This window comes from Arachis hypogaea, chromosome 9 (assembly GCF_003086295.3).
Source record: "Arachis hypogaea cultivar Tifrunner chromosome 9, arahy.Tifrunner.gnm2.J5K5, whole genome shotgun sequence".
Classification (NCBI taxonomy): Eukaryota; Viridiplantae; Streptophyta; class Magnoliopsida; order Fabales; family Fabaceae; genus Arachis; species Arachis hypogaea.
This window is the reverse complement of record NC_092044.1, coordinates 1,178,704-1,206,409: the sequence shown is the minus strand read 5'-3', so window position 1 is coordinate 1,206,409 and position 27,706 is coordinate 1,178,704. Positions and strand designations below refer to the sequence as shown.

At 33.2% G+C, this 27,706-nt stretch overlaps 5 protein-coding genes across 8 annotated transcripts; 4 read left to right on the top strand and 1 right to left on the bottom strand.

Annotated features, from left to right (window-relative positions):
• The first annotated feature begins 877 nt into the window (after positions 1–877).
• LOC140175405 (UPF0481 protein At3g47200-like) lies at positions 878–1,507 on the top strand. Its single transcript, XM_072203751.1, has one exon. It carries the CDS (start codon positions 878–880, stop codon positions 1,505–1,507), a length of 630 nt encoding a protein of 209 aa, XP_072059852.1.
• Positions 1,508–9,818: 8,311 nt separating this feature from the next.
• On the bottom strand, positions 9,819–11,186 carry LOC112712749 (UPF0481 protein At3g47200-like). The gene has a single exon (XM_025765675.1). It carries the CDS (start codon positions 11,184–11,186, stop codon positions 9,819–9,821), a length of 1,368 nt encoding a protein of 455 aa, XP_025621460.1.
• Positions 11,187–14,490: 3,304 nt separating this feature from the next.
• On the top strand, positions 14,491–18,013 carry LOC112709785 (zinc finger BED domain-containing protein DAYSLEEPER). Of its 4 annotated transcripts, none has more exons than XM_025761752.3 (3): positions 14,491–14,655; positions 14,771–14,855; positions 15,718–18,013. In XM_025761752.3, coding segments are annotated over exons 2-3 (2,025 nt in total). In that variant the 5' UTR covers positions 14,491–14,655; positions 14,771–14,853; the 3' UTR covers positions 17,741–18,013. The 4 variants fall into 4 exon arrangements, with proteins under 4 accessions (XP_025617537.1, XP_025617539.1, XP_025617538.1 ...); XM_025761754.3 differs by having other exon boundaries at positions 14,493–14,655; positions 14,771–14,834; XM_025761753.3 differs by having other exon boundaries at positions 14,500–14,659.
• Positions 18,014–18,951: 938 nt separating this feature from the next.
• On the top strand, positions 18,952–21,651 carry LOC112709784 (putative pentatricopeptide repeat-containing protein At3g15930). Its single transcript, XM_025761748.3, has one exon. The coding sequence runs from the start codon at positions 19,188–19,190 to the stop codon at positions 21,444–21,446; it is 2,259 nt and encodes a 752-aa protein (XP_025617533.1). The 5' UTR covers positions 18,952–19,187; the 3' UTR covers positions 21,447–21,651.
• A 413-nt stretch (positions 21,652–22,064) lies between these two features.
• On the top strand, positions 22,065–27,489 carry LOC112709783 (uncharacterized). Its single transcript, XM_025761747.2, has 11 exons — positions 22,065–22,625; positions 22,832–22,907; positions 23,011–23,096; positions 23,409–23,502; positions 23,590–23,666; positions 24,342–24,469; positions 24,769–24,840; positions 25,480–25,550; positions 25,719–25,794; positions 26,976–27,119; positions 27,205–27,489. Exons 1-11 carry the CDS (start codon positions 22,317–22,319, stop codon positions 27,242–27,244), a joined length of 1,173 nt encoding a protein of 390 aa, XP_025617532.1. The 5' UTR covers positions 22,065–22,316; the 3' UTR covers positions 27,245–27,489.
• Positions 27,490–27,706: the final 217 nt, after the last annotated feature.

Sequence of the window (27,706 nt, the reverse complement as noted above, 5' to 3'; positions counted from 1 at the left end):
GGTCACTCACGTTCATTTGTTTTATTTAGAATATCTTTAAGACAGACAAAAGGAAAACTACAAGATGAAAAACACAACTAGATAATTATATTTCTAAGTATTATTTTTATGATTTATTTATTATCATAACAACAATAGTGGCCTTAACCTACAAGAGTCAACCATATTTCAGCGGTCAACATATTATAGTTTACTGCTAGAGACAAGGTGCAAGTTGCAAGCTTAAAAAAATGGCACATGAAAAAGACACATACATATATTTAAATACCTAAAAGGAATGAATATGAAATTCACCATGCCTTTAAAGAAACCACACTTAAAAGAGTTAACATAATGATTTTGGTTAATTAAGAAACAGAAAATCAAAGACTTGGAGCTTGACTTAACTAGATTGCGAAACAAGTAAAGGGGTCATTCCTATTCTTTTCTTATTGCTTTCCCTTCATAAGCAAAACAGTGAACCCTATGTTCTTCATTTGTCTTCTCATATAATGGACACTGAGGAAGAACATGTTGTGCCCCCTTGGTCAGAGCAAGAGCTAAAGATTAGCATTGACAAGCTTGTGAGGGTGCACCAAGATCTGCTTGTCATGGACAACCAAATTCCTTTCCAAGTTCTCAGGCTCTTGTGTCAGGATGAAGCCAGGCTCAAAAAATGCCTCCAAAACTTCCTTCGAGTGCACGGTATTGAGACAACACCCAAGCTTGGCAAAGGGAAACTATGTTTTGGAATAGAAAAGGAGAATAACGGCACACAAAGTGGACAACAAGAAGCGCAAGAGATTGAGGTAATTGTCCAGGGAGATGACCAACAAGACAAAGATGAAGACAAAGACGAGCCAATCCATCTTTAGATTATCTGCGGAAGGCCTTATTGATGAGAGACTGCAACACAATCCATAAGGAGATCGTGATCAAGATCAAGAGGAGATCACTGCACCTCAGAAAGTATAGGATTGGGACCATACAGGAGCTCAAGGCAGCAGGGATTGGTGTGAGAAAAGATTCCCACAACAACTCGGTGTACCCGAGCTTCAAAGATGGGATGCTGCAGCTTCCTGAACTCATTGTGGATGGCTCAACACCTCATATATTCTTCAACCTAGTAGCCTATGAGATGTGTCCTGATTTTCACAACAACTTCGAGATCAGCTCATTTTTAGTCTTCATGAGCTCTCTCATCGACCAGCCGGAGGATGTCAAGGAGCTGAGAATGGCTGACATAATTATCAATGAACTTGCAAGTGACAAAGAAGTAGCAGATCTGTTTAATAAGATGGACAGCATTCTTGTGCCTGAGACACCATTGTTCGCCCACATTAGAGACCAAATCCATTCACATTTTGAGTCCAAAAGAGGCAGGATCACAATGCTGTCTTGGATGGGAGAGGCCTCTAACACCTTTTTTTGCTCGCCTTGGACCATCATCGCCTTGCTTGCTGCCACTCTTGGTCTTGTTCTTACATTTATCCAAACATGGTTTGCTGTCCACCCTAAAGCTTCATAAGTCATAACATGTCTTGTTCGGTGTGCTTCATGATGAATAAAACACTACTCATCAGTATGTGAGCTGGAATCTGCTTCTCTCATGTTTATTGTTGTCATGTTAAAATCCATAGTTTGTTTTTGTTTCTAAATTTTCATGTCTTTTTGTTCAATGATTATCTGCAAGGTTTTGATTATTGTTCAATGATTTCAGTTATATTTAACAAACACAAAATCAAACACTTTAAGCTTGACTTAGTTAGATTGCAAAACAAATAAAGGGATATGTGGTTTCTTAACACGGTATCAGAATCTCGAAAAATCTAGAATTCAATCTATGCTATCCCAAAAAAAGAAGAATAGCATAAGATAAATAAAATAAGAAAAGGAGATCTATACATGTTGAGTTAAGAAATTAACTAACTCAATTGATGATGACAAATATTGATCTAGTGAGTTAAACACCCAATTAGTTTTTAATTGTTTTGATTAATATTGCAGGTCAAACTTACAACAATAGCAGCCCAATGAGATAGAGTAATTAAAACAAAGATTGTTAGTGAGTTCTCTAGCTAACAAAGCCCAAAAATAATAAAGCAAAGAATTCAGCTGAGCCATATAGAACATATATCCAACCCAAATCAAAGCAATCTAAGTTAAGTTAGAGGATAAAGGTGCTTTATTTTCATTTGCATTCTACAAGTCAAATCAAATCAAATATTACACACTTAGGGTGACTCCACTTCTAAGGTAGCCCTTTCCTCTACTGTACCGGTACGGTATAACAGATCCAACGTATGACCAGGCTAGCAACGCTCCTGCTAGCTGAGGTCTGAGTTAGATGCAACTAAATTAACGTCATAACTGCTGTTAATTACGATTTTCAGCTCGTTATTCATATTGTTCAGATTCTCCGTTGTCTATCTAGCAAAGCCGAATTTTAATATAATGTATTTCAAAAAAAAGTATTGGCTGGTAATTAAAATATTGAATGGAGTTGATTACTAGTTGCAAGTTGATTGATTGAACATAAAGTTCACATGGTAATTTCTTAGAAGATGGATGACAAGGGATCCAAAGCTTGTGGCATGCTTCAATTAAAAACACAAAATCAAAGACTTTGCGGGTGCTTGACTTAGAAAGCAAAATGAACAGAAACATCATTGGTTTATGGAGTTCTCATTCCATATTTTAATGGCAGATCGGATGTATCCTAGTTAGTTCTAATTAATCTCTGTTTTCTTGTGTGCTTCCAAGAATGGATTTCCCAGAAGAACAGGATAGTTCTTGGGAATTCCAAAAAGAGAACACGGACGATTGGTTCGTAGGAAGAGTGAATTACATAAAATATCACAGGAAGCACTCAAGCAGAGATGTTAACAAAGTTTCAGATTCAAGTCCTAAAATACACAGAATTCCACAGTACATGGCTGAAAGGGTGGAGTTTAGAAAATATTATGAGCCACAAATCATCTCAATCGGTCCAATTCATCTAGCCAAAATAGATACTCTTCAAGGAAAGCCATATAAGGATGCATGGACAGCAATGGACAAGCTTGTACGAGTGCACCAGGATTTGCTTATCTTGAACAACCAAATTCCCTTCCCATGGCTCAGGGTCTTGTGCAACGACGACCAGAGGCTCGAAAAATGCCTCCACAACTTCCTCCATGTTCATGGTATTGAGTCAGCACCGAAGCTTCAGAGAAAGAAAAGAGAGAATGAAGAAGTGAAGGTAGCCGTGGAAGGAGATGATGATGAGGAAGAGCAAGAGGACGACCCTGCCCATCTTCTAGATTATCTGCGTAGGGCCCTCTTAATGAGAGACCAACACACGTTGTATAAGGATATCAACAACAAGAGGAGATCCCTGCACCTCAGGAAGTATCGAATTGGGACCATACGGGAGCTCAAGGCAGCCGGGATTCGTGTCAGAAAACTTTCCAACAACAACTCAGTCTTCCCTAGCTTCAAAGATGGGATGCTGCACCTTCCAAAACTCACAGTGGATGGCTCAACGGCTCATATCTTCCTCAACCTTGTAGCCTATGAGATGTGTCCTGATTTTCGAAACCACTTCGAGATCAGCTCATTTTTAGTCTTCATGAGCTCCCTCATTGATCAGCCGGAGGATGTGAAGGAACTCAGATTAGCTGACATAATTATCAATGAACTTGCCAGTGACAAAGAAGTAGCAGATCTGTTTAATAAGATGGACAGCATTCTTGTGCCTGAGACACCATTGTTTGCCCACGTTAGAGACCAGATCGATTCACATTTTAAGTCCAAACGAGGCAGGATCACAATGCTGTCTTGGATGGGAGAGGCCTCTAACACCTTTTTTCGCTCGCCATGGACCATCATCGCCTTGCTTGCTGCCACTCTTGGTCTTGTTCTTACATTCATCCAAACATGGTTTGCTATCCACCCTAAAGCTTCATAAGTCATAACATCACCATTAAGAAAAATTTGTTATATTATCTTCTTACTTATCACTTTCTCTTTTTTAATATTCGGTGTGCTTGATCATGACTCTGCTTTTCTTATGTTTGTTGTTGTCATGTTAAAATTCATAGTCTCTAAAAATACAAGCAGACATCAGCCATGTTGGCCCTTTTGTCAACTAAAATTCTGTCATGATTATATTCATTGAATTGCTTTACATATCATGAGTTTCTATGGTTTGGATTTGTATTAGTAGTTACTCCCATATTTGCCATAACTTGGTAAATTACTGAGTATGCTCAAGAATTCAAGATGCTACAAAGAAAAATTTCAAAGAATATTGACAACAGAATAGTAAACAACAAAGGTAACTGAAATGACATACATTCCAAACCGGCAACACAAAATGTCTAGCATACTACACAGAAATCACTTCATCAAATTCAAATCAATACCTGCACAAGCCATAACAATCTCAATTCTCAAACACTTGACAATGGAAGAGAGAGGGAGAAACCTATTTTCAAGTAAAGCCAAATTCACATTAGACCAACTTCATCCTAACTTCACAACTTGTATTTGATATATCAAACAATAATATAAGGTATAACTATGTTTTTAATCCCTATAAATGTGTTATTTTTATTTTGGCCCACCTAAAATTTTTACTTTGCTCTTGGAACCTCCTTCTCTATTATTAACTTAGTTATCACTCTCATGATATCATCTAGAGTCAATGTTAAGTTGCCATATTATAAAGACTCAGAAATTCTGCAAATGTTTGTAGATATTAAGACCAAAGCTTTTGATATAATAATCAAAATTATGTAGTGACATGGACTAAAAAAAAAAAGAGGGATCAAAACTAGGTTTTTACTCACACAATCCCCTCAGCAGATCCAATTGCAATATCCATCCGCCGTTTCCAATCAAGAAGGCATTCTGACGACTGCGATCCATGAAGATGAGAGAGCAAGCTCAGATTCGGCATATAATCATATACAATCAACCTCCTGCCCTTCAGCACAATAGCCACGTAGACTAAGTGCATGTTTGGGCGCCATTATTTTGTTAAAAAAAAGATCTTTTTTTAATGAAAAAAATCTTTTTTTAATGAAAAAATATATTTTTTAATTTTTTAACATGTTTGGCAAATTTCTAGTAGTAAAAGTAAAATTACTAGTAAAATAAAAAAAAAAAGATCTTTTTTGAGAAGCTGTAATTTACATCTTTTTTTTAAAAGATCTTTTTTTCTTAAAAAAAAGATGTTTTTCATGTAATAAATAAATAAAAAAGTACTTTTATATTGTTATACCCAAACATAATTGATAGATAAAAAGACCTTTTTACATGAGATATCCAAACATAAAATTACTTTTACTCCTCTACAAGATCTTTTAAAAAAAGATAACTCGAAAAAAGATATTTTCTTAAAAGCTCACCCAAACAAGCCCTAAGAAGATTCCTGTGCCGAACTCTTGCCAATATTTCAACTTCAACAGCAAATTCCATGTCAGCTTTGTTACTCCAAACTTTCAATATCTTGACTGCAATCTGCAAGTGTACACAGATCAACATAGCAACAACTTTATAGGGATCAAAAGTCAAAACAGAATGTTAAGAACTTCGAAATGGAAAAATGGTAATATAGTTAAGATATTTCAATTGAATTCACATTCACTAGGTAAAATATTTTCATCAGAGATTCATGCATCATTGGCTCTTCAAAATGCTGATAACATTTTCTATTCTATAAATCACATTATAAAGTCAAATCAAATCCTACAAGTGCTAAGAATCTGCTAAGGCACTCAAATAAAAAATGCCTATCATTCAAGACTCATCTGGTATCATAATACAAAACAAAGTCTAGTCACATTGAAGGATTGCTTCAATGGAAAAATAGGTTCAGCCAAAAGGGGGTTTCTCAGTTTCTAAATCCATGCACTTCAAATCCTAATACGATTGAGAGGGAAAAAAATTATTCTTTGCATGTCCCTCAAAATCTGATCCTTTCATCCATGAAAGAATGATCTTTAATTATTGTGATGTAAGATTGATGCATGAAATTTTATAAAGCAAAGTCCATGGATAAAGCAACAAGTCAGACAATTAGATCATCATACATGAGATTGCTGCGAAATTTACTATACAAGTAACAAATTCACAGCATGAGTTGGCAACCACAATTAACACTGCCAAACCAAGATTCACATTCACCACAATAAGAAGGCACATATTGCATGAACTTTTTGACAAAATAATAACAACAATGAGAACAACAACAACAATAAAACACACTGCCAAATCCCCCTTCTCCAAGCTTGTTATCATAGTTGAAATTATTTGTAGCAGACTGTAGTTCCTTCAAAGAAAACACACGCCACGTCGCGTGTTCTTTCCCTCGTTTCTTGCTGCACAATAAGAGACTCCAACATCAATAATCCACCGAAAGAAATTATGTACTCCAAGAATTCTCCGGATTAATGAAACAAGCACCTTCTGTGCCCAGAAACAGAACCAGAACATTTAATCATTGTATATATGGTCAATTCACTCATTAGAGTAACACTCAAAAGTCAAACACATATTGCATGCTGAAGATTATGCTTATCAATTAAAATTAACAGTAACTTTTTATATCCTATTTGGGAGGTTTAACCTGTATAATTTATCATTAGCTGTACTCTTTTCAGGAGAATTTGTTGCTAAAGGAGCAAATCCAGGTGCTGATTAAGGAAAGAAATTCTTTCAAAAATGCGTTTAAAATCTAGCATGAGCGTTTTTCTGATTACGATGAAAAGAACCAAGAGTTGCAGAATTTGAAGCAGTTAGTGTCTCAATATCAAGAACAGATCAGAACTCTTGAGGTCAGTATCAACTTTATCTCTGTTTCACACTAGGCTTACAGTTCTCTATTGGGAAAATGTTTTGCAATAATCTCATTATTTGATTTAAATTTCTCCTTGATAACATGCATTTGTATATTCCAATATAACCTTGTCAGTTTTACCATTGTCTTAAATCTCCCATAACTTATTTCATTATTTTAAAATAACTATCTATACTTATAAAACTACACACATTAGTAGTAAATTGCAGGTCCTTTAATGCATACTGATGTTGAGTTACATGGTTTTGTTGGCAGGTGAACAACTATGGTTTGGCAATGCATTTGAAGCAAGCTCAACAAAGCAACCCCTTTCCAGGGCATTTCCCTCCTGATGTCTTCTAATTGCACAATGCAAATATTAGGAATGTCATAATAAAGCTAACAAAGTAGCTGAATTTTTTCGTTGGGTCTAAGGTTCTGTCATTATTAGTTTCTGAGGGAAGGTAGGAATTGCATTCCATATGCTGTCAACCCAGCTTATAATTATAATTTGATGTTGTAAGATGTTTTCAGTTAATTCAACTATCGCGGTTTCATTACTCCATTTTGTTGTTTTTTATTTTACGTTTGGCTTTTAATTGTTAGCACTGAGCAAGAAGCATATTTTGCTCTTAGAGCAGCTTTCTCTCCAATATTGTTCATAAATAAAACTTGTTGTTTGACTGTTGAGCATTGCACTTATTCGTGCAACGTTTTCACTTTTATTTACTTAAATTCTTAGAGAAAATTTAAACTAAAAATCCCCATCTCGTTATTGTGGGTCAGCTCCTCGTTCAATTTAAATTTTTAAAAATTATCAAAAGAAACTAACCATGGTTATGTGCTCAATTTGTTCTAGCTTGTAGCTGCGAATAATTGAGGCATTCCATTGCTCTCCTTTATCTCTCTTCCTATGCAAACTTCTCTGAAATTCTGAATCTTATTATCTATCAATGCAAGCACTGAAAAACCTTTGCATAATATTTCACAGGCCAATGGTGATACCACAAAAAAGTTATTCTTTACAAAATACAGAGAATTAAGTGGTATGTAAAGATGCTTCAAGATAGATGTTTGGTTAAATTTAGTTAAAAAGAGTGTTAGGGGGATAATAAGTTTTGTGATTTGTAGCTATCAATTAGCCAGTGTTTTTAATGGTGTGAAATTTTATTCAATGATATGAGATTATTCGCTTTTCTTTTGCTAGTTAAGTGCTGGCCAAATTTTAATGAAAGTGCTGTGTACCTAGATTTTCTCTTTAGTTAAAACATTAACTTAGTAGCATTCTTCTTAAAATTGTATCCCTCCAAATTTAAACCCAATCTTTACTCTTTGGGACTCAAATACAGACAACAATAGACAAATCCACATGCTCGAATAATGTTTTATTCATCATCAAGAACATATAGCAAACTAGAAAAAGCAAAAGATCGTCCGTAATATTGTGTTGATTCTGTTCTCTAGAATTAATTCTATATTGCACTTGAGACAACTTCTTGGCTTCTCTGAAATTACTGGGTTGAAACTAGCTCCTTGACGCTAGCAGGAACGAAGCACTGAGATTATGGCTATCTTAGTTTGTTGTGGAAAGAAAGGATAACATATGCAGACACTGTTTTCTAATGCTTTCATACAAGACAATTTCTTATAGTTTTTACAGAATGAATAATTAGTTTGAGATCTTCAAAATTACTCTTAGGAAGCTCGTCAAGAGAGACATGTAGCATTGTTCTCAACTGTGAAAGGAAAGTATATGCTCTATTATGTGAATTTTCATTAGGTGAAATATAAGTAACTGGAATTTCCGATAACTCTTTTTTCTCTCTCTCTTAACAGTGGAATTTTTTAAGTGTGTTTGATTTTGTATTTGCAAATCTGGATTAGTATTAATGTGATTGTAATTATAGGATTGATTTCGATCAAATTTCGTCTAGTAATAACTATAACATTATATGCACATCAAAAATATAAAATAAACTAGCAATATTTAGATTGTCCATGATAAGCAAATCCTTGTGCAGCCTTAAAAAATTGTCCATGCTAATGTTTATATTTCGATGCAGAGAAAGTTGTTTGTATTTTAGGCCTGGAAGCTTTCTTAACTTGTCTGTTTAATTGCTTTTCGGCTTCTTCTAGTCCCTTCAGTTCTCATTCTAACCGAGAGAATATCACTTACTCTTATGAAAGGAGAAGAAAAGAACATGAATTATTCTTTGAGTGTGTCTTTTGAGTTGATTATAGTTGATTCTGTTTTCTAGAATTAATTCTTCATTGTACTTTCACATAGATATCAAACAAGAAATCATGCATATTGTTTTATTCGTTGCACGTGACAAGGCAATTTATTGTATAGCTTTTGTAGAATGAATAATTGGTTTGAACATCTTCAAAAATCAAAATTACTCTTACCTAGTTTGTCAAGAGAGACATACAGTGTTGTTCTCAACTCTTACAATTACGAACGCCAATTTTACATTTTCTTCTCAATTATTGATGATGGTAGTAATGTTTGCTTGGTGAACATAAATTCTGTCATTAATAAGAGTATATTGAAATCTTGAAATAATAATTCAACTGAAGATAGGAGGCTCGAACCTGCAACCTCTTAGTTAAGTATGGAAAAACTATGCCATTTGAGCTATAACTCATTGGCTTAATCAAAATTGGTTAAGTATCAGTGATTGATATTAAAAAATAGTATATATATTCTAATAGCTAATAAATATATCATAGCTTATTAATATTGAATAACATTTATGTGACAAGTAAGCATGGTTAGAAAGCTAATTTAAAAAATAAAACATAATTAATCCTTGATATCTTCGCAAATAGATATAATATAAGTAAAATCATTCAATCTTTTTAGATAATCAAACAAATGATTAAGAGGCATAACAGGATAATATTCAAATACAAATTATTGTCCACATACTCATCATGCAATGTGAGTGATGGTTTATTCATAATTAAACACAGAAAAATAAAAAATAAAAGATGTTCCATAACATTGTTTTATTTAGGAAGCTTTAGGGTGGATGGCAAACCACGTCTGGATGAATGTGAGAACAAGGCCAAGTGTGGCAGCCAACAAAGCAATGATGGTCCATGGCGAGCGAAAAAACGTGTTAGAGGCCTCTCCCATCCAAGACAGCATCCTGATCCTGCCTCGTTTGGACTCAAAATGTGAATGGATTTGGTCTCTGACGTGAGCGAACAATTCTGTCTCAGGCACAAGAATAGTGTCCATCTTATTAAACAGGTCGGCCACTTCCTTGTCATTGGCAAGTTCATTGATAATTATGCCGGCCATTCTCAGCTCCTTCACATCCTCCGGTTGGTCGATGAGAGAGCTCATGAAGACTAAAAATGAGCTGACCTCGAAGTTGTTGCGAAAATCAGGACACATCTCGAAGGCCACTAGGTTGAAGAATATATGAGGTGTTGAGCCATCCACTATGAGTTCAGGAAGCTGCAGCATCCCATCTTTGAAGCTCGGGTACACTGAGTTGTTGTGGGAATCTTTTGTCACACGAATCCCAGCTGCCTTGAGTTCCCGGATGGTACCAATCCTGTACTTCCTGAGGTGCAGGGATCCCCTCTTCATCTTCTTGTGGTTGATAGCTTTGTAGAATGTGTGTTGGTCTCTCATTAAGAGGGCCTTCCGCAGATAATCTAGAAGATGGACAGGGTCCTCATCATCATCTCCATCCACTGCTACCTTCACTTCTTCATTCTGTGTTTTCTTTCTGGGAAGCTTGGGTACTGTCTGAATACCATGAACTTGGAGGAAGTTGCAGAGGCATTTTTGGAGCCTTTCGTGGTCCTGACACAAGATCCTGAGTGATTCGAAAGGAATTTGGTTGTCCAAGATAAGCAGATCCTGGTGCACCCGTACTAGCTTGTCCATGCTAATCTTTAGCTCTTGCTCTGGATCAACTGACAAGTCTGATTTTTCCAGCAATTCTAGAACACAACATCCATCCACTGTGAAAGTTTCTATCACATCGCGGTCATAATATGGCCTACTGTGATTATAGAATTCCTTCCGCATCGATGACAATCTGTCCTCCTCATAGAGTTCCGTAAACAAATCTTCAAACTTTAGGTTAGCATGCTTAATATACATTGCTGCCCATGCTTTCTTATACAGCTCTCCTTGCCTAGTTTCTAATTCTCTTCTATGAAACTGACCAAGTGAAATGATCTGTGGCCTGTAATATCTGTGAAACTCAACCTTTTCAGCCATGTATGCTGGAATTCCTTGTATTTTAGGCCTTGAAACTTTGTTACCTTCTCCAGTTAATTGCTTCTCCGATTCTTCTAATCTCTTACGCAGAGAACCTAGCCAACCGGGTTCCTCCGTGGACTCTATTGTTGGATGCATACTATCGGGTAGGTGGGTTGAGGTGAGAAAACAAATGACTCTGAGTGTGTTTGGTTGTTTTACAATCTAGTTAAGTCAAGCTCAAAGTCTTTGATTTTCTGTTTCTTAATTAACCAAAATCATTATGCTGTAAGTTGGGGACCCACACTTTAAAACAAGAGAAATGTTAGGGAGCCATCAATTTTCAGGATTTATAGCCATCAAATAGTTATCAATGAGACTTTTAATGGTGTGAGAATAGTGTGAGATTTCATCCAATGACTCACTCTTTTTTGCTAAAGTTGCTGGCGGCCCCGTAGATTTTTCCTTAAAACAAAACGAAACAAAATAATAAAAAGTAGTGGTGGCTTATATTCATGGGCAATAAAAAGAAGAGAAAAAGATAAATAAGTTATTGAATTTTTTATTTTTTAGACATTTAAGTTTTTAAGAATTTAAAATTATATTTAATTTTTTGACTTTTTAAAATCTAAACATATCAATTTTTCATGAAATACGTGAGAAAATTTGTAAACGGGACAAATTAGACCAAAGGATTGATGTGTCCAAAATTTTAAAGAAGTCAATAGCTTAAATATAATTTTAAATTTTTAGACATTTAAATGTTGGCGAACAAAAAAATCAGGAATTGTCATTTTTTCTAAAAAGAAAAAGTAGAGAGAGAGAGAGAGAGTCCTTCGTTTGAAAAAAAAAAAAATTCTCAGACAAGAGCATGAGGACTTGGAAGGGAATTTGGTTGTCCAAGATAAGCAGATCCTGATGCACCCGTACAAGCTTGTCAATGCTAATTTGTAGCTCTTGTTGTGGCTCAACTGAGTTGTCTGATTTCTCCAACAAGTGAAGTACACAACATCCATCCAAAACCAGTGCCCATGTGGCAAACATGTTCTCATCCTGGGGTCTGGGGATGCTGATATGCAGCTGCAAGCTTTTTCATTCATTAAAAGCTCTTTGTACATCAAGCCCAACGTTTGGTAGAGATCTTGAGAATCTGTACTGGGTTTAGAAATCATCCCATGTAATTCCTGTATCCATTGAAGGCTACGAAGATAACTTCCAGTCCATAAATCCTTATATAACTTTCCTTGAAGAAGATCTTGTTTGGGTAGATGAATTGGACCAATTGAGATGATCTGTGGCTCATAATAGTTTCTAAAATCCACCCTTTCAGCCATGTGCTGTGGAATTCTTTGTATATTATGTATTACATCTTAAACTCTAGTTCCATCTTTGAAATTTATATTAAAAACTAATAGTCTGCTCATTTGTCCTCTTAACCAAGTGTCTTGTATGTTCTCTATTTTTTCTGGGAACATCATAGAAGCAAAGAACATGCACATGAGAAGACTTGTGAGAAAACAGAGAGGAGGAAGAGATAGTATATGTTAAGGTTTAATAATTTTTTCATCAAAGGTTTAATAAGTTTTTCTAAGTTTTCCAGCTAACTCCGGGGTCAACTGACATGTTTTAGTGGATTTTTTTCTACGAAGCACCTACACTTCGTGGAGTTATAGACTTCGTGGAGTTATAGTATCTGCGTGTTGGACACATTTCGAATACAATATTCATCGATACTTGTTCTATACGCATGTTTACTGTATCTAACCGTATCTTAATAAAAAATATTTTATATTTTATGTGTCTCGTATCATGTAAGATTCTAAAATTAAGTGTGTTGATGTATCCCATATCGTGTCTGTACTTCATAAGTTTTTTTAATGTATTATTGTTTTTCTTTTAACAGAAATAAAGAAATTTATAAGGTATTAAGCATACAAATTTTTCATGCACATTCTTTGTATATATATAATTTTTAAATGTGTTTACTAGTACAACATTAGAAGCTCCATTATGCATCGTTTGTTAGCAAAAGGTCAAACGACTACAGCCCTTTTTTTTATAAAGATCTTATAAAAAAATTATTTAAATAAATTATTTTTTAAAAAAATCATCCAAACAACACCTTAGTCATATTTATCTTTTGTATATTTAATTAGATATTAGACTAGTAAATTTATGTATCTAGTACTTATTTCGATACTATTAAATTCATAATACTTTTTTTAATAGATTTAATAAATTTTTAATAATAAAAATAAAAATATTAAAAATTTTGTTTTGAAAAATTATAATTTATATTTTTATAAATTTTTTTAAAAAATATATATTTTTTTACATAATAAATAAATAAATAATATTTTTATATTATTCTATTCAAACATAATTTATAAATAAAAAAATTATTTTTAATAAATATTTAAATATAAAATTAATTTTATTTTTCTAAAATCTTTTAAAAAAATAACTCAATTCTTTAAAAAAAAAATTCGTCCAAACAAACCCTTAATTACAAACACGCATATATATATATATATATATATATATAAAAGGATTTGTATGAATACTTTATATTCAACCACTCTTATACCCTTCCAAATTCCAATGAATCTCATCTTTCCATCATTAAGAAAAAGAAAAACAAAAATAAAAGGAGTATACTTATTAAATTAAGTAATACTAGCAAAATGTACAAAAAAGTTAATCCTATTTAAAAAGTAACATATACTTATTAATTATTTTGTAAATACCTGAATTTTTAAAAATAGAAACAATAAATAATTTTGTTAGCCTTTTCGATGTTTTTAAATTTTAAATGAATTAATTATCATCTTTAAATTAGGAAAGATCTCCAAAAAAAAAAGAAAAAAAAAACTAGAAGAGAATTTTCATGGAAACTATTTTTGTTTATGTTAGAATTTAAAAATAATCAATATATAATAAATATAAAATTAATAAAAAAACTTAAGTTGTTTAATCTCATATTCAATCTTGGAACTAACACTATGCATGTTTGATAATAATAATAATAATAATAATAATAATAATAATAATAATAATAATAATAATAATAATAATAATAATAATAATAATAATAATAATAATAGAATTAGTGAATAGTGAATATTGCTAACATTTATTTTTTATAAGGCTAGCATTTTAATTTTAAGTATAATATAGAATATTTTACATATTTTTGTTAATATATAAATATGAAATTATTTTACAGCACATAAAATTTTAAATTTTTTCAATATCAGATTATTAATATTTTTCTTTGTACTTATCTTATATTTGACTTAACATTAATTAATAATTTTCAATATTCTTACTAAAAATGTTGGCTCAAACACTATAATATATAAATTTAATTTCTATACACTCTTTATACGAATAATTAATTATTAATTATATATTACTATAATACACTAATAAAAATAACCAATTTTTAAACACTTAAAAAATTGTTTTTGAAGAGTGAAGAGTTTTTAGGATTTATTTGGAAGCTTAAACCCTTGATTTTGTTTTCTCTTCTCTTCTCTTCTCTTCTCTTCAGCCGCACCAAGTATTAATATATTGCCGCTTCTTCTTCCAACCATCAAAATCTTCGTCGCCAATCCAAGTCGGTTCCGTAAGTAGGGTTCCTCTTCTCTCTCTCTCTCTGTATCTATATATATATATGCGCATGAATATACAAGAAGACGAAAAATCACTAACCTTTTTTGCGTCATATTCGGTTACATCAGGAATCGCTTTCTCTCTCTTCCGCCGCCACGCTGGCACGTTCTCCTACCATTCTCACTCCCGCAAGTACGAGGTTTATCAGTCTATGTATGTGTTAGTAGTCATAAACTCCTTCATTCATGTATTTAGTTATTTTAATTGTTCTTCTTTTGCTCGTTTAAGGTTTTTGTTTGTTGTGTTTTGCTCTCTTATCAAACCAAAAACCCTACTTGTGATTGTTTATTGTGATTGTTATGTGTGTATGTGTATGTATGCATCATGCGGAATCAACTGGCTTGTTGTTTTTGCTCTGGTTCTGATTATCATTGTTGTGCCAAACTATAGTGCAAGCCACATTAAGAATTGTGGTTTTGATTTCACAGGCGATAGGATGCTACACCATTGTCCAATTCATGTTATTCAGCAAAAGTTTATAGATGTAACCAGTGATTTTAATTTGTTTTCAATTGTAAAATTATAATGTAATTAACTTGGTTGGTTTTTATTTTATCTATCTAGGGTTAGAACTTGGGGAGATGAGCCTTAGTAATTAGTATAATGGTAAGGGATTGTGGGATTCAAATTCGAGAATCAATCCCACCTCTTTTGGAAGTAATATGCATACATCTTTTCCTGCAAATCCCACCCGATGGAATTCTCGTGCACTATGCCACCCCACTCTTTCGTAGGGTTAAAAATATTGTGTTTGAAAAGCCTACCCTGCTTGAATCTGTATTCGAATAACAGAAAAAAGAACATATAAAAGGATATAGAGGGACTGAGCATGAGAATCCTTTTTTAGCCTTTATATAGGGTATCCTTCTTGGACAGTTTTAGTGGATTTTTCTTGCAGCTGAAGTTCTATGGCTTTTAAATTTTTATTACATGTATCAAGTTCAATTTTTTTTAATATATGCATTCACCCCCCATATTGATGACCCTTTATTGTTTCGTTAATTATGTCCTCTAGGATTACACCTGCATTCATGGCGATTGATGCTGGCATTGCTGTAACTAATAACAAAGAGAAACCTGATTTAGGAGAACATCCGAATCTACCTAAGAGAAAGAAGTCTATTGTGTGGGAATATTTCACTGTTGAAACTGTTGGAGCTGGATGTACCAGGGCATATTGCAAACAGTGCAACAAATCCTTTTCTTATATAAATGATTCAAAACTAGCCGGCACAAGTCATCTGAAAAGGCACATTACTTTAGGAATTTGTCAAGTTATTCGGCAGAAAAATCAACAAGGAGAAACTCAAGATACTCCCAATCCACCCAAGAAACGGCCAAGAGCAACACCTGGATATGCTGGTAATGGTGTCACATTTGATCAGAGCCGGAGCAACCATGATATTGCTAAAATGATAATTTTACATGATTATCCACTTCATATTGTGGAGCAGCAGGGTTTCATTGATCTTGTGCGGATTCTTCAACCCCAGTTCAATCCGATCCGATCTGATTCTGTTGAAGAGGATTGTGTTGCTTTATATGTAAGAGAGAAGCAAAATCTTTTGAATCTTATCAATGGTATTCCTGGACTGGTTAACCTGACATTGGACTTATGGACTTCAAACGAGGCAATGGGCTATGTTTTTGTCCGCGGACACTTCATTGATGGCAATTGGAACTTACATCATCCTGTTCTAAATGTCATTAAGGTACCATTTCCTCTTTCCGATGGTTCCTTAAGCCACACTATATTAACATGTCTATCTGACTGGAATTTAGAGGGACGACTCCTTACCCTTGCACTCGATAAATCCTTCTCCAGTGAGACTTTGATGGGAAATCTGAAAGGCTTTCTTTCTTCCAAGAACCCAGTGATCCTCAATGATCAGTTCTTAAACCAGAATTGTTATGCCCGTGTTCTTAGTCACCTTGCACTGGACGCATTACAGGCAATGAAGGAAACTGTTGACAAGGTCCGTCAAAGTGTGAAGTATGTAAAGTCTTCAGAATCTCACCTAGAAAAGTTTATTGAACTGAAGCAACAACTACAAGTCCCAAGTAAGGTGGACCTCATACTTGATGACACAAGTAGATGGGATTCAACATACCATATGCTTCTTGCAGCCTGTGAATTAATGGAAGTCTTTGCTTGCTTTGATACAGCTGATCCTGATTACAGAATGACCCTTACAATGGATGAATGGAAGCAGGTTGAAAAACTCTGCAAATATTTGAAATGTTTTCATGATGCAGCGAACATTTTGACTTTGCAACCATACCCGACCGCAAACTTATTTTTCCCTGAAGTGTCAAAACTTCAGGTGGAGTTGACTTATGCGGCATTTAGCGATGATCCCTTCCTTAGTAGTCTGATTAAGCCTTTGTATGAAAAGTTTGATCGGTATTGGAGAGAAAGCTGCCCCATCTTGGCAATGGCCGTTGTCCTCGATCCAAGGCATAAAATGAAACTTGTGGAGTTCACCTTTTCTAAGATACTTGGTGAGAATGCAGAGCCATGGATAAGAACAGTTGATGATGCTCTTCGTGAAATGTTCATAGAATATAACATCCAAATGCTTCCGTTTGAAACGACCAATGGGGATGATGAAGGGGATGAGATCATGATAAAGACAGAGTTGTGCCCAGAAGGTTCTCTTGATGATTCTATCTATCTTGATGACTATGAATTTTATATCTCCGATTTTGTCGGTAACCAGCAATTCAAGTCAGAATTGGATGAGTATCTAGAAGAACCTCTACTATCCAATTATCAAGAATTTGATATTTTGTGTTGGTGGAGGCTGAATGGATACAGGTATCCAACCTTGTCAAGAATTGCATCCGATCTTTTGTCTATGCCAACGTCTACAGTGTCTCCGGATTCTGTTTTTGACACAGAAATTAGGAAAATGGATAATTACAGGAGTTCATTAAGCCCTAGGACTATTGAGGCTCTTATTTGTGCCAAGGATTGGTTACAGAATAAAATCTTACCAATAGATGATTCAAAAGCATTTGTGAAAATGGAATTTTAGATATAGGTTCTTTTGTAGGACATAGGATTCTCGAGTAATTTTGAGGTATACTGAAGTATTGAAACAAGGTTGAAGTAAACTAATTTGTGTGATTAGTTTTCAGGATTTTTCTTTTGAACTTTTTAATAACATGTTTATAGTATAAGATTGATTCTATATAGACTTTCAAATTTAGCCAAAATAACCCTTTTTGTAAGTGGAAGAAGAAAAATATTAAGTAATTGTGTTCAATACTCATACTCGAGTTTTAGTGAAAAGCAATTTTATTCTTTTTATTGGGTTTGGCTCATAATTCTCGGTTTATTGATTGTTACTTGCAGTAAAAGAAAATACGTGTTTCGCTTCGGTTGATGATTCTATTATGATATATAGAAATAGTGAGAGATTGTACTTTATCTAATAATTAAAATAAAAAAATTAAGAAGATTTATTCTTCTTTTAAGTCATTTCTTTTCGGTTTGAGATTTCAATTTATAAATACATTCTTAATGGTTTTGATTAAAGATTGGTTGTTTAATATTGTCTAATGACTAATGATAAAACTAAAAAGTAAAAACAATCTTTTTTCTTTCTCGGAAAAAAAATCTTAAAGACATAATGATGGTTCAACTTGCTAATGCAAATATTAATTTATATTTGTGACTTGTGAGGGATATACCAAGTTAAGCTACTCCGTCAAACAAAAACAAAAAGGTAGTACAACACGTGTTGAAATTACTATTCAATCAAGAGTTACAAAATTCTTAATTTTCCTTTACAAATTAAAAATTAATAAATAATAATCACAATATTTCTTTAGAATAATTTATATTAAAAGAATTGAATGTTATTTCCTCTTGACTTTTAATTTTCATATCTTATTAAAAGAGAACCAACTTACATAAAAAGAGAATGTGTTATACAATATACATGATTTAACTTTTCATAATATTTCATTGAAATAAAAGATAACTGTTCAATATTTTAAATTGAATAATAAATCAAATTTAATATAAATTATACAATAAACTAACATATTTGCAATAATTTCACTCAAAATAATAATAACATATAAATAATTCCTTCCTTAGTTATTATTTTGTATTTATTTGTAATTAGAATTAGTTATCTGATAATATTGTATTATAAAATATAATATTATACATTATCATATAAATATAATATCAAAGGTCTAACCAACCTTAAACCTCGTACTCTGTCTTTTCCCTTGAAAACTGCTATTAAAGTGTTATTGGAACTTAGTGAGTAAAGTACCCAAAGCTTCAATCTTTCATAAATATTAGAACCTTTAAAGTTAGATATAGTTTTAGTAATTTAGTACGCCTTGTGAAATTCTGACATTGATCTTACAGTTAGTTATTGTTCCATTTTTTATAGTAACATAACATTTACAGTTAAGTTAGTTATATCTGTTATAGCTTTGTGTTGGTGCCATCTTATATTATCCATGCTTTGTTTCTCAACTTCACTGTCTTGTTCACATGCAAGTTTCACACTTTCACTTTCCTTGCTCATCAAGAGAATGCTTTCTAAGTCTTCTGATATTGCTTTTAAGTGTTCTGCACATTTTGATTCCAAATGTTTTGGAGAATATGCAATATCTTTGCTCGAAAGATGCAATTCCATGGAACAGTTAAAGCAAATTCATTCACAAACAATCAAAATGGGTCTAACTTCAGACCATTTATTTCAAAACAAAGTTATAGTCTTCTGTTGTACCAAGGATTGTGGAGATGTGAAATATGCTCATAAGGTGTTTGATACAATTCCAAAACCAAGTGGGTTCATTTGGAACACCATGATGAAGGGCTATTCTAGGAATAACTGTCCTGAAATTGGAGTTTCTATGTATATAGAAATGATCAGCAACGACACCAAGCCCGATCATTACACGCTTCCGTTCTTGTTGAAGGGATTCAACAGCAATGTGGCTTTGCGGTATGGGAAAATCTTGTTTAACAATGCAGTGAAACATGGATTTGATTCTAACGTGTTTGTTCAAAAGGCTTTCATTCATGTGTTTTCCTTGTGTGGTATGGTTGATATGGCACGGAAGGTCTTTGATATGGGTGAATCATGGGAAGTGGTTACCTGGAATGTAATGATATCCGGGTATAACAGAGTTAAGGCGTTTCAGAAATCAAAGAAGCTTTTTTCTGAGATGGAGAAGAAAGGAGTATCACCCAATTCAGTTACTATAGTTTTGATGCTTTCAGTATGCTCTAAATTGAAGGATTTACATGGGGGAAAGCACATATATAAGTATGTTGAAAAGGGTATTGTTGAACCTAATCTCATATTGGAAAATGCCTTAATTGATATGTTTGCAGTCTGTGGAGAAATGGGTGCTGCACAAAGTGTTTTCAACAAAATGAAGAGTAGAGATGTAATTTCTTGGACTTCCATCGTCTCAGGGTTCGCCAATGATGGCGAAATTAATTTAGCTAGGAAGTATTTTGATCAAATGCCTGAAAGAGATTATGTTTCCTGGACTGCCATGATTGATGGATACCTTAGACTTAATCATTTCAGGGAGGCTCTGGTGCTTTTCCGTGAGATGCAAATGTCAAATGTAAAACCTGATGAATTCACCATGGTCAGTATCCTATCGGCTTGCGCAAATCTGGGAGCACTCGAACTAGGGGAGTGGGTGAAGAATTACATTGACAAAAACAGTATCAAGAATGACACTTTTGTTGGGAATGCTCTGATAGACATGTACTTCAAATGTGGTAATGTTGAGAAAGCAAGGAAAATATTCAAGGAAATGCATCAGAAAGACAAGTTTACATGGACAGCAATGATAGTTGGTCTTGCCATTAATGGCCATGGTGAAGAAGCTCTTTCCATGTTTTCAAATATGATAGAAGCTTCAGTTACACCAGACGAGGTAACCTATATTGGTGTCCTGTGTGCATGTACACATGCCGGCATGGTAGAAAAGGGAAGAAACTTTTTCACTAGCATGACCGAGCGACACGGAATCAAGCCAAATATGACACATTATGGATGCATGGTTGATCTTCTTGGAAGAGCTGGCCAATTAAAAGAAGCTCTTGATGTCATTAAGACTATGCCCTTAAAGCCGAATTCAATTGTTTGGGGATCTCTTCTTGGTGCTTGTAGAGTTCACAGAAATGTGGAGCTGGCTGAAATGGCAGCAAAACAAATTCTTGAGTTAGAGCCTGAAAATGGAGCTGTTTATGTCCTGTTATGCAACATATACGCTGCGTGCAAGAGATGGGAGAGCTTGCGCCACGTCCGGGAAACCATGATGGAGAAAGGAATCAAGAAAACACCAGGTTGCAGCTTGATGGAAATGAATGGCAATGTATATGAATTTGTTGCTGGGGACCAATCACATCCTCAATCTAAAGAGATATATGCAAAGCTAGAAAACATGATGCAAGAGTTGAAGATTGCAGGGTATTCACCTGATACCTCAGAGGTTTTTCTTGATATTGGGGAAGAGGATAAGGAGAGTGCAGTTTATAGGCATAGTGAGAAGTTGGCTATTGCCTATGCAATTATTAGTTCAGGAAAAGAAGTTACCATAAGAATAGTAAAGAATCTTAGAATGTGTGTGGATTGTCACCATATGGCAAAGTTGGTATCTGAAGTTTATGGTAGGGAGATAATTGTTAGGGATAGGACTAGATTCCATCATTTCAGCCATGGTTCATGTTCATGTAATGATTTCTGGTAAACATTGGCATATCTGTAGTTGGGTATAGGAATTAGGAACAGAAACTATTTTATAAAACCATTGAATCAGTGTATCATATGTATGAGTGTGATTGGAGATATGAAGTGTTCTTGTTCACTTAGTCCATCTTCTTGTATAGCTCATCCACCTTGGAATGAACTCGGATTTTTCTGGATGGATGAAAAATACGTCAATTAAGGAAGAACACGGAGTGTGAGTACCTATAAAAAGCACTTTGATACTCAAATAAGTGTTTGAAGTATTTCTTGTGAAAACTTAATTTTAGATTCAAAACATACCTCTTCTTCTAAAGAGGTTATTGTTTTATAAATATAGAAGATAGTTGTTGTTCAGTTTTAGATAAGTTATACTGATAAAGAGTAATAACTGAATTATAATAAGACAGTTATAGCTGAGTTATAATGGACAAATCATGAAGGTATATGACTTTATTTAATGTAACTACTAAGATCATATTTATTTAAATAATGAGTTTAATTTTCGGAGATTAATACTATATAGTTTTTATTTGTTTTTAGCATTATAAGTTAATATATCTTTATCTCATTTAATAAACACAACAGTTACATAGCATTAAGGGCCCTTCTTTTTTATTTTATCTATCAATCTATCAGTATCCTATGTGGAATAATGAGAGGTCTATAATAACGTAGGGACACCAGCCTCAATTTTTGTAGCCAAAAAAAGTAAAGGGGGAGAAAATTTGGAAAAAAAAAAAACAGTGGCTAGTTTTGTTCGTTAAGTTGAAGTTCTTTGTTGAGTCATGTAATGTAATACCACACTTCATAGTTCATAGTTCATAGTTAAAACCTCTGTCACTGATCATAAATTCATAATACCAAAATAGCAATGGTGTTTTCTTCAGTGTTCTCTCCCACCCTCAACCTTGCTATGTCTTCTTCTCATTCTTGTTATGTTTCCTCCAATAAGTACTGTTACAGTTACAGAAGGAGAAGGACACAAAACACAAGAAGAAGAACAGTGAGAGTGAGAGGTAGCAGTAGCAGTAGCAGCTCCTCCAATGAAAAGGACAAAGAAGATTCAGATTCTGATTCTTTCAACCCTTTTGGATTTGTGACTGATAACCCTTCAAGCCGCAGCGCAATTCAGCTTCCTGAGAGTCCTGCTGAGGATGGCAACGTTGGTCAGATGCTCTATGTAATTCTTTCTTTCAATCATTCTTCTTTATATAATGTAATAATTGTATTCTTTGAAAGTAATTCTAAAACTTTGGTAAATTTGAGTATTATTGATGCTCTACTAAGTATGTATGATTTTGAATGTTGATGATAATGATATTATTCATCATTTAGTGGGAGAGTATGGTATTGGACTAATAGTTTCTGTGATTTGTGTGTTCATAGAGGATAGAGGACAAGGGCAAGGAATTCGGTTCATATGTTAAATCTGGAAAGTTAAGATGGTTTATGAGGGAAACTGGTAATTTTCATTTCTTTGCTGAGAAATGTTTTCAAAATTTTTTTTAAGGAAATTTAGAACACATGTATTGTTATATGTTGCTTTGGTTCTGCTTCTTCTGCAGGATCTTCTGATAGTAGAAGAGGGACAATTGTGTTCCTTCATGGGGCTCCAACACAATCTTTTAGCTACAGAGTTGTTATGTCTCAGGTAAGTTGGTCCCCATTCTGCTATGAAAAAGCATTGATAATTCAGGCAAACTACACCAACCTTTCCTAAAAGTTATGCGATATTACACTCGACACCCTTAGTTTGTTGTATTTACACTAACTTCCTTCAAATTGAAGGATGATGTGTGTAATATGGCCTAACCTGTCCTTTGTTTTCGCTTTACATTGTTCATTTTCATTGGTCATTGCATTTCTTGCTATTTCTAATAATTGATGATACATACATTCTTTTTTTGTCACTATTTCAGTTTTTGTTCTACATATATATGCTTTTTCCTCTCTTTTTTTACAGTTGGCAGATGCAGGGTTTCATTGCTTTGCACCTGATTGGATAGGATTTGGATTCAGTGACAAACCTCAACCAGGATATGGTTTTGATTACACAGGTTTCCTTTTATGGATGATCTCACACCAGAATCAAATTTTAGTAATGCAGAAACCTTAAAAATTGCTTTTTGTTTCAATTCTTATAGAGAAGGAGTTCCATGATGCATTGGAAAATTTGCTTGAGGTGTTGGGGGTCAAGTCTCCTTTTTTCCTAGTTGTTCAGGTATCTAATTAATCATGGATACTATACAATCTATGGTAGCATCCATCATTTGAAAGTTACATTGAATTCACTGAAATACTATGATGCATTTATTTACATGCACATAGGATGCTTGATTTAGAAAGCTTATAGTTCATACTATAGTTGCATTTATATTTTTGGCAAATTTCTATCTGACTCTCATCTAATTGTACAAAATATACATTATCTTCTCCTAAGATCAGATAATAAATCACACTAGATACCTCAAATATTTTGTAAAATTTGACTCTAAACACCCTTCAAAAACTTCATATTATAATCTCCTAAAGGGAGCTTTAGGGCCCTATTTAGTAACTGTCATGACAAAACTACAGAAATTTTCTGAGACACAAATTTATTTAGAGAATGAGAGCGTTACATAAACAGACAAAATATCTCGGTCATGGGAGAAAATATTAAATATGCTTAGTTTTCAATCTACCCAAAGATCGGAATAGTAAGAACAAGAATAAAGACTTGACTTTTCTGTCTTGAAATACTTACCAAACATAACGTTTGGGAGGTCAATGAGACCTAAGTAACACCAAATTTTACCAAATTTCAAAGGAGAAGAGTAAAATTTACCACCCTTTAAGTTTTGCAAAATGCTTATTAGACATTGTGTCTAACATAAGGTCACACTTTGTTCTCAAGGGATTTCTTGTAGGTTCATATGGACTAACTTGGGCCCTGAAGAACTCAAGCAAGATATCAAAGATAGCAATACTCAACAGTCCATTAACACTTTCATCTGTCATTCCTGGACTTTTTCAGCAGCTAAGGTTTGGTTCTTATAGCTAGTACCTATGACATGTGACAGACATAGCAACAACTAACATTTTCACAGCATAATTAATAATTATTTTTCATCCCTGCTTGTTAATTAATTTCTGAGTAAATGACTATGGTGTCTTGTTACTTGTTATTAGTCACCTTGCCTATTTTAATTGTACTAAAGAGTAAAACAGATTATATATATTCTCTAACACTGATGAATGTTTATCTTCACAAATTTGATAGTATATGAATGACTATTCACCATCCTTATTGTAATTGATTCCTTTTCTTCTTTCCTTTGTAGAATTCCATTGTTTGGTGAATTTACATGCCAGAATGCTATTATTGCTGAGCGATTTATTGAAGCAGGTAGCCCGTATGTATCCAAAAAGTTTATTTGGACCTTTTTTTTTTTGGGGGAATTTCTAACTTCTAAACTGAATTTCTTGCATACAATAATTTAATTAGCTTAGGACTTCAGCAAATAAATAAATAACAGCTTTAGATCATTTTCTGGTATATTTCATGGTTATGAGAACCGGACTGAACCGACTTAGTTCAATCGGTTAAAAGTCGGTTGTAAACGAACCGGTCAAAAACCAAAAGAATCAGCAAAAAAAAATTGGTAAACAGATCAAACCAGTCCTGTTTTTAGCAGTTAATCGGTTTAAATATTTGAACTTCTAACTCTACCAGTTTAATTATCAGTTCAATTTTAAGAATCTTGGTATATTCTTAGATTCTTATATTTGGATACAATTTATATATTTAATGTAACAATGGAAAGTATCTTTTGTTCCTTCAATAATTATTGCATTGTGCAAAGAGCATGGACTAGCTCATGGGGAGCATATAGTAAACCACATACATAAATTCATAATCATAACTGAATCATTGCTGTTTTTCACATGCCCTTAAAGGAATTCAAATGCAAAAGCATTATTCAAAATATGATTAGAAATTAGAGGTAATAATTACTACTTCATTTGAGGCTTGACATTAAATTATGTTGCAGCTATGTCTTGAAGAATGAAAAAGCTGATGTATATCGTCTACCTTATTTGGCAAGTAGTGGACCTGGATTTGGTTGGTGACATTATTTATTTTCATTATTTTCATGGTTTCAGAGTTAGCCATTTTCTGCATATTCTTTTTCATAATGAAATTGATAGAGCCTTTATGTAACAATATTTAATTTCTTATATTTAAATTTATATATAGTAATGAAGTTTCTAATTTATTTTGTTTGCTCAGCTCTTCTAGAAGCAGCAAGAAAGGCTAATTTCAAAGGCACTTTAAGGGAGATAGTGGAAGGATTTGCATCTGAAAGGTATGTTTCTGAAATTGAGGAAGCAATAAAACTGAACATATTGAATGCATGCATGTATTAAGAAAGAATATAAGTAACCGAAAAATGGTACCAAAAACCAAAAAGTAATCTAGGCCTTTTGGAGTTTGGACGTTATATAAGAGTTGTTGCTTGCAATCATGACGGGGGTTGTACACTTTCCATTAGGGTAGCATGCTCATCATTGGTCAAGATCCTGTTTGATTTTGTTATTTTTATTCGTTGTTATTTTGAATAGAATCTATTTGGTCTCAAGTTATGTATTTTTTTTCTAGAACAACAATACATGGTGGTTGATTAGTTTATGAACGAATTTCAGCAATATTGAAATTTTGTGTGTGTTTTTTATGGTGAAAACTCAGGTGAAGTCGACTTTACGTGAAGTTGATATCTGACAGTCATTATATGAAAATTTAGTCAAATCGGACAAATTATCTAACGGCTCTCAGCTATCAACTTCATGTGAAGTCGACTGCACCTGAATTTTCACTTTTTTTTTTATATGGAAAACCATAGTTCTGATGGTTAAATTTGTGATTTTTAAGTTTTTTTTTAACATACAAATTTAATGTGAAGTCGACTGCACCTGAGTTTTTACTTTTTTTATATGGAAAACCATAGTTCTGATGGTTAATTTTGTGACTTTTAAGTTTTTTTTTTAACATACAAATTTAATCCTCAGATTTATATTTTAGTATTAATTTTTTTTTAAATGGGTAAATCGAACACTCCAATTTACTTTGTGAAAAAAAGAAAATTTATTTTAACATAAATCAGACTCTCCGATTTATACCTTATAGTCATATTTCTATACAAATTTTATTATTCCTCAAATTTAAGAGTCTAATTTATTATTTAAAATAAAACATACCAATTAATCCTTACACTAAATTACACATCAGCTTCTTTCGTTTCTAAAAAAATTATCCATATTTTACTACTTGTCATTCAATAACAACTAGTGGATGAAAATCCTTCCTTTGAATCTGGTATGATGCCAAGCACCAAAATATTTTATAGTTTAAATATTGGTATAAAATTATTTTAAAATTCATATTAATTATTTTATCTCAGTGCATCACAGCATTGTTGTCCAAGGTGGGTGGAAATTTATTATTTAATATTTTTATTTTTTTTCTTTATACAATTTGAACTACTTTCAGATGGGACAAGCCAATACTACTTGCTTGGGGTTTATCAGACAAATATTTGCCACAATCTGTGGCTGAAGAATTTAAGAAAGGAAATCAAACAAACATCAAGCTTCAACCAATTGAAGGAGCTGGCCATATGCCCCAAGAAGATTGGTAAGTACAATTTAACATTTTTAATATTAAATTTCATTACAATAATCTTTTAATTATTCTCCCTCTTAATTAATTGTTTTAACAGGCCAGAGAAAGTTGTTGATGCTTTGAGAATGTTCTTCTGATTTCAAGTGCAGGCATTAATGCATCCAAGTGCTTATTTAATTATTGGAGGATATTCCTTTTCCTCTTTTTCTTTTTTTATCCTTAAATTGAAAATTTAATCATTAAAATAGTTTATTACTATTAAAATGATTACTTTCTAATGTATATATATGTCCTCTAATTCCGGTCCTAGTAGAAATGAAATTAATTACTTGAAAAGCATGGAATAATTCTATCTATTAAATAATAGTGACGGTTTTCCAAAGTTTTTGCGGTGGTTTCAAACTGCCGCGTTAAACAATTATGTACATTTAAGATAATTCAACATTATATAGTATATATACATTTGAACTATTATTGAATTACCTTAATATTTGATGTACCAAGTTTAACATGGACACAAAATATATATAAAATTTAAATTTTTATTTATTAACTTTTTTAAATATTTAATAATTATAATTTTAATATATATTCTAAAA

Excerpts from the sequence above, each read along its gene's own strand:
- LOC140175405 (XM_072203751.1), top strand. The coding sequence starts at position 878 with ATGAGAGACTGCAACACAATCCATAAGGAGATCGTGATCAAGATCAAG.
- LOC112712749 (XM_025765675.1), bottom strand. The coding sequence starts at position 11,186 with ATGCATCCAACAATAGAGTCCACGGAGGAACCCGGTTGGCTAGGTTCT.
- LOC112709784 (XM_025761748.3), top strand. The coding sequence starts at position 19,188 with ATGCTTTGTTTCTCAACTTCACTGTCTTGTTCACATGCAAGTTTCACA.
- LOC112709783 (XM_025761747.2), top strand. The coding sequence starts at position 22,317 with ATGGTGTTTTCTTCAGTGTTCTCTCCCACCCTCAACCTTGCTATGTCT. Across the intron at positions 23,503-23,589 it reads ATATGGTTTTGATTACACAG|AGAAGGAGTTCCATGATGCA; the intron begins GTTTCCTTTTAT and ends CAATTCTTATAG. Across the intron at positions 24,470-24,768 it reads GGACTTTTTCAGCAGCTAAG|AATTCCATTGTTTGGTGAAT; the intron begins GTTTGGTTCTTA and ends TTTCCTTTGTAG.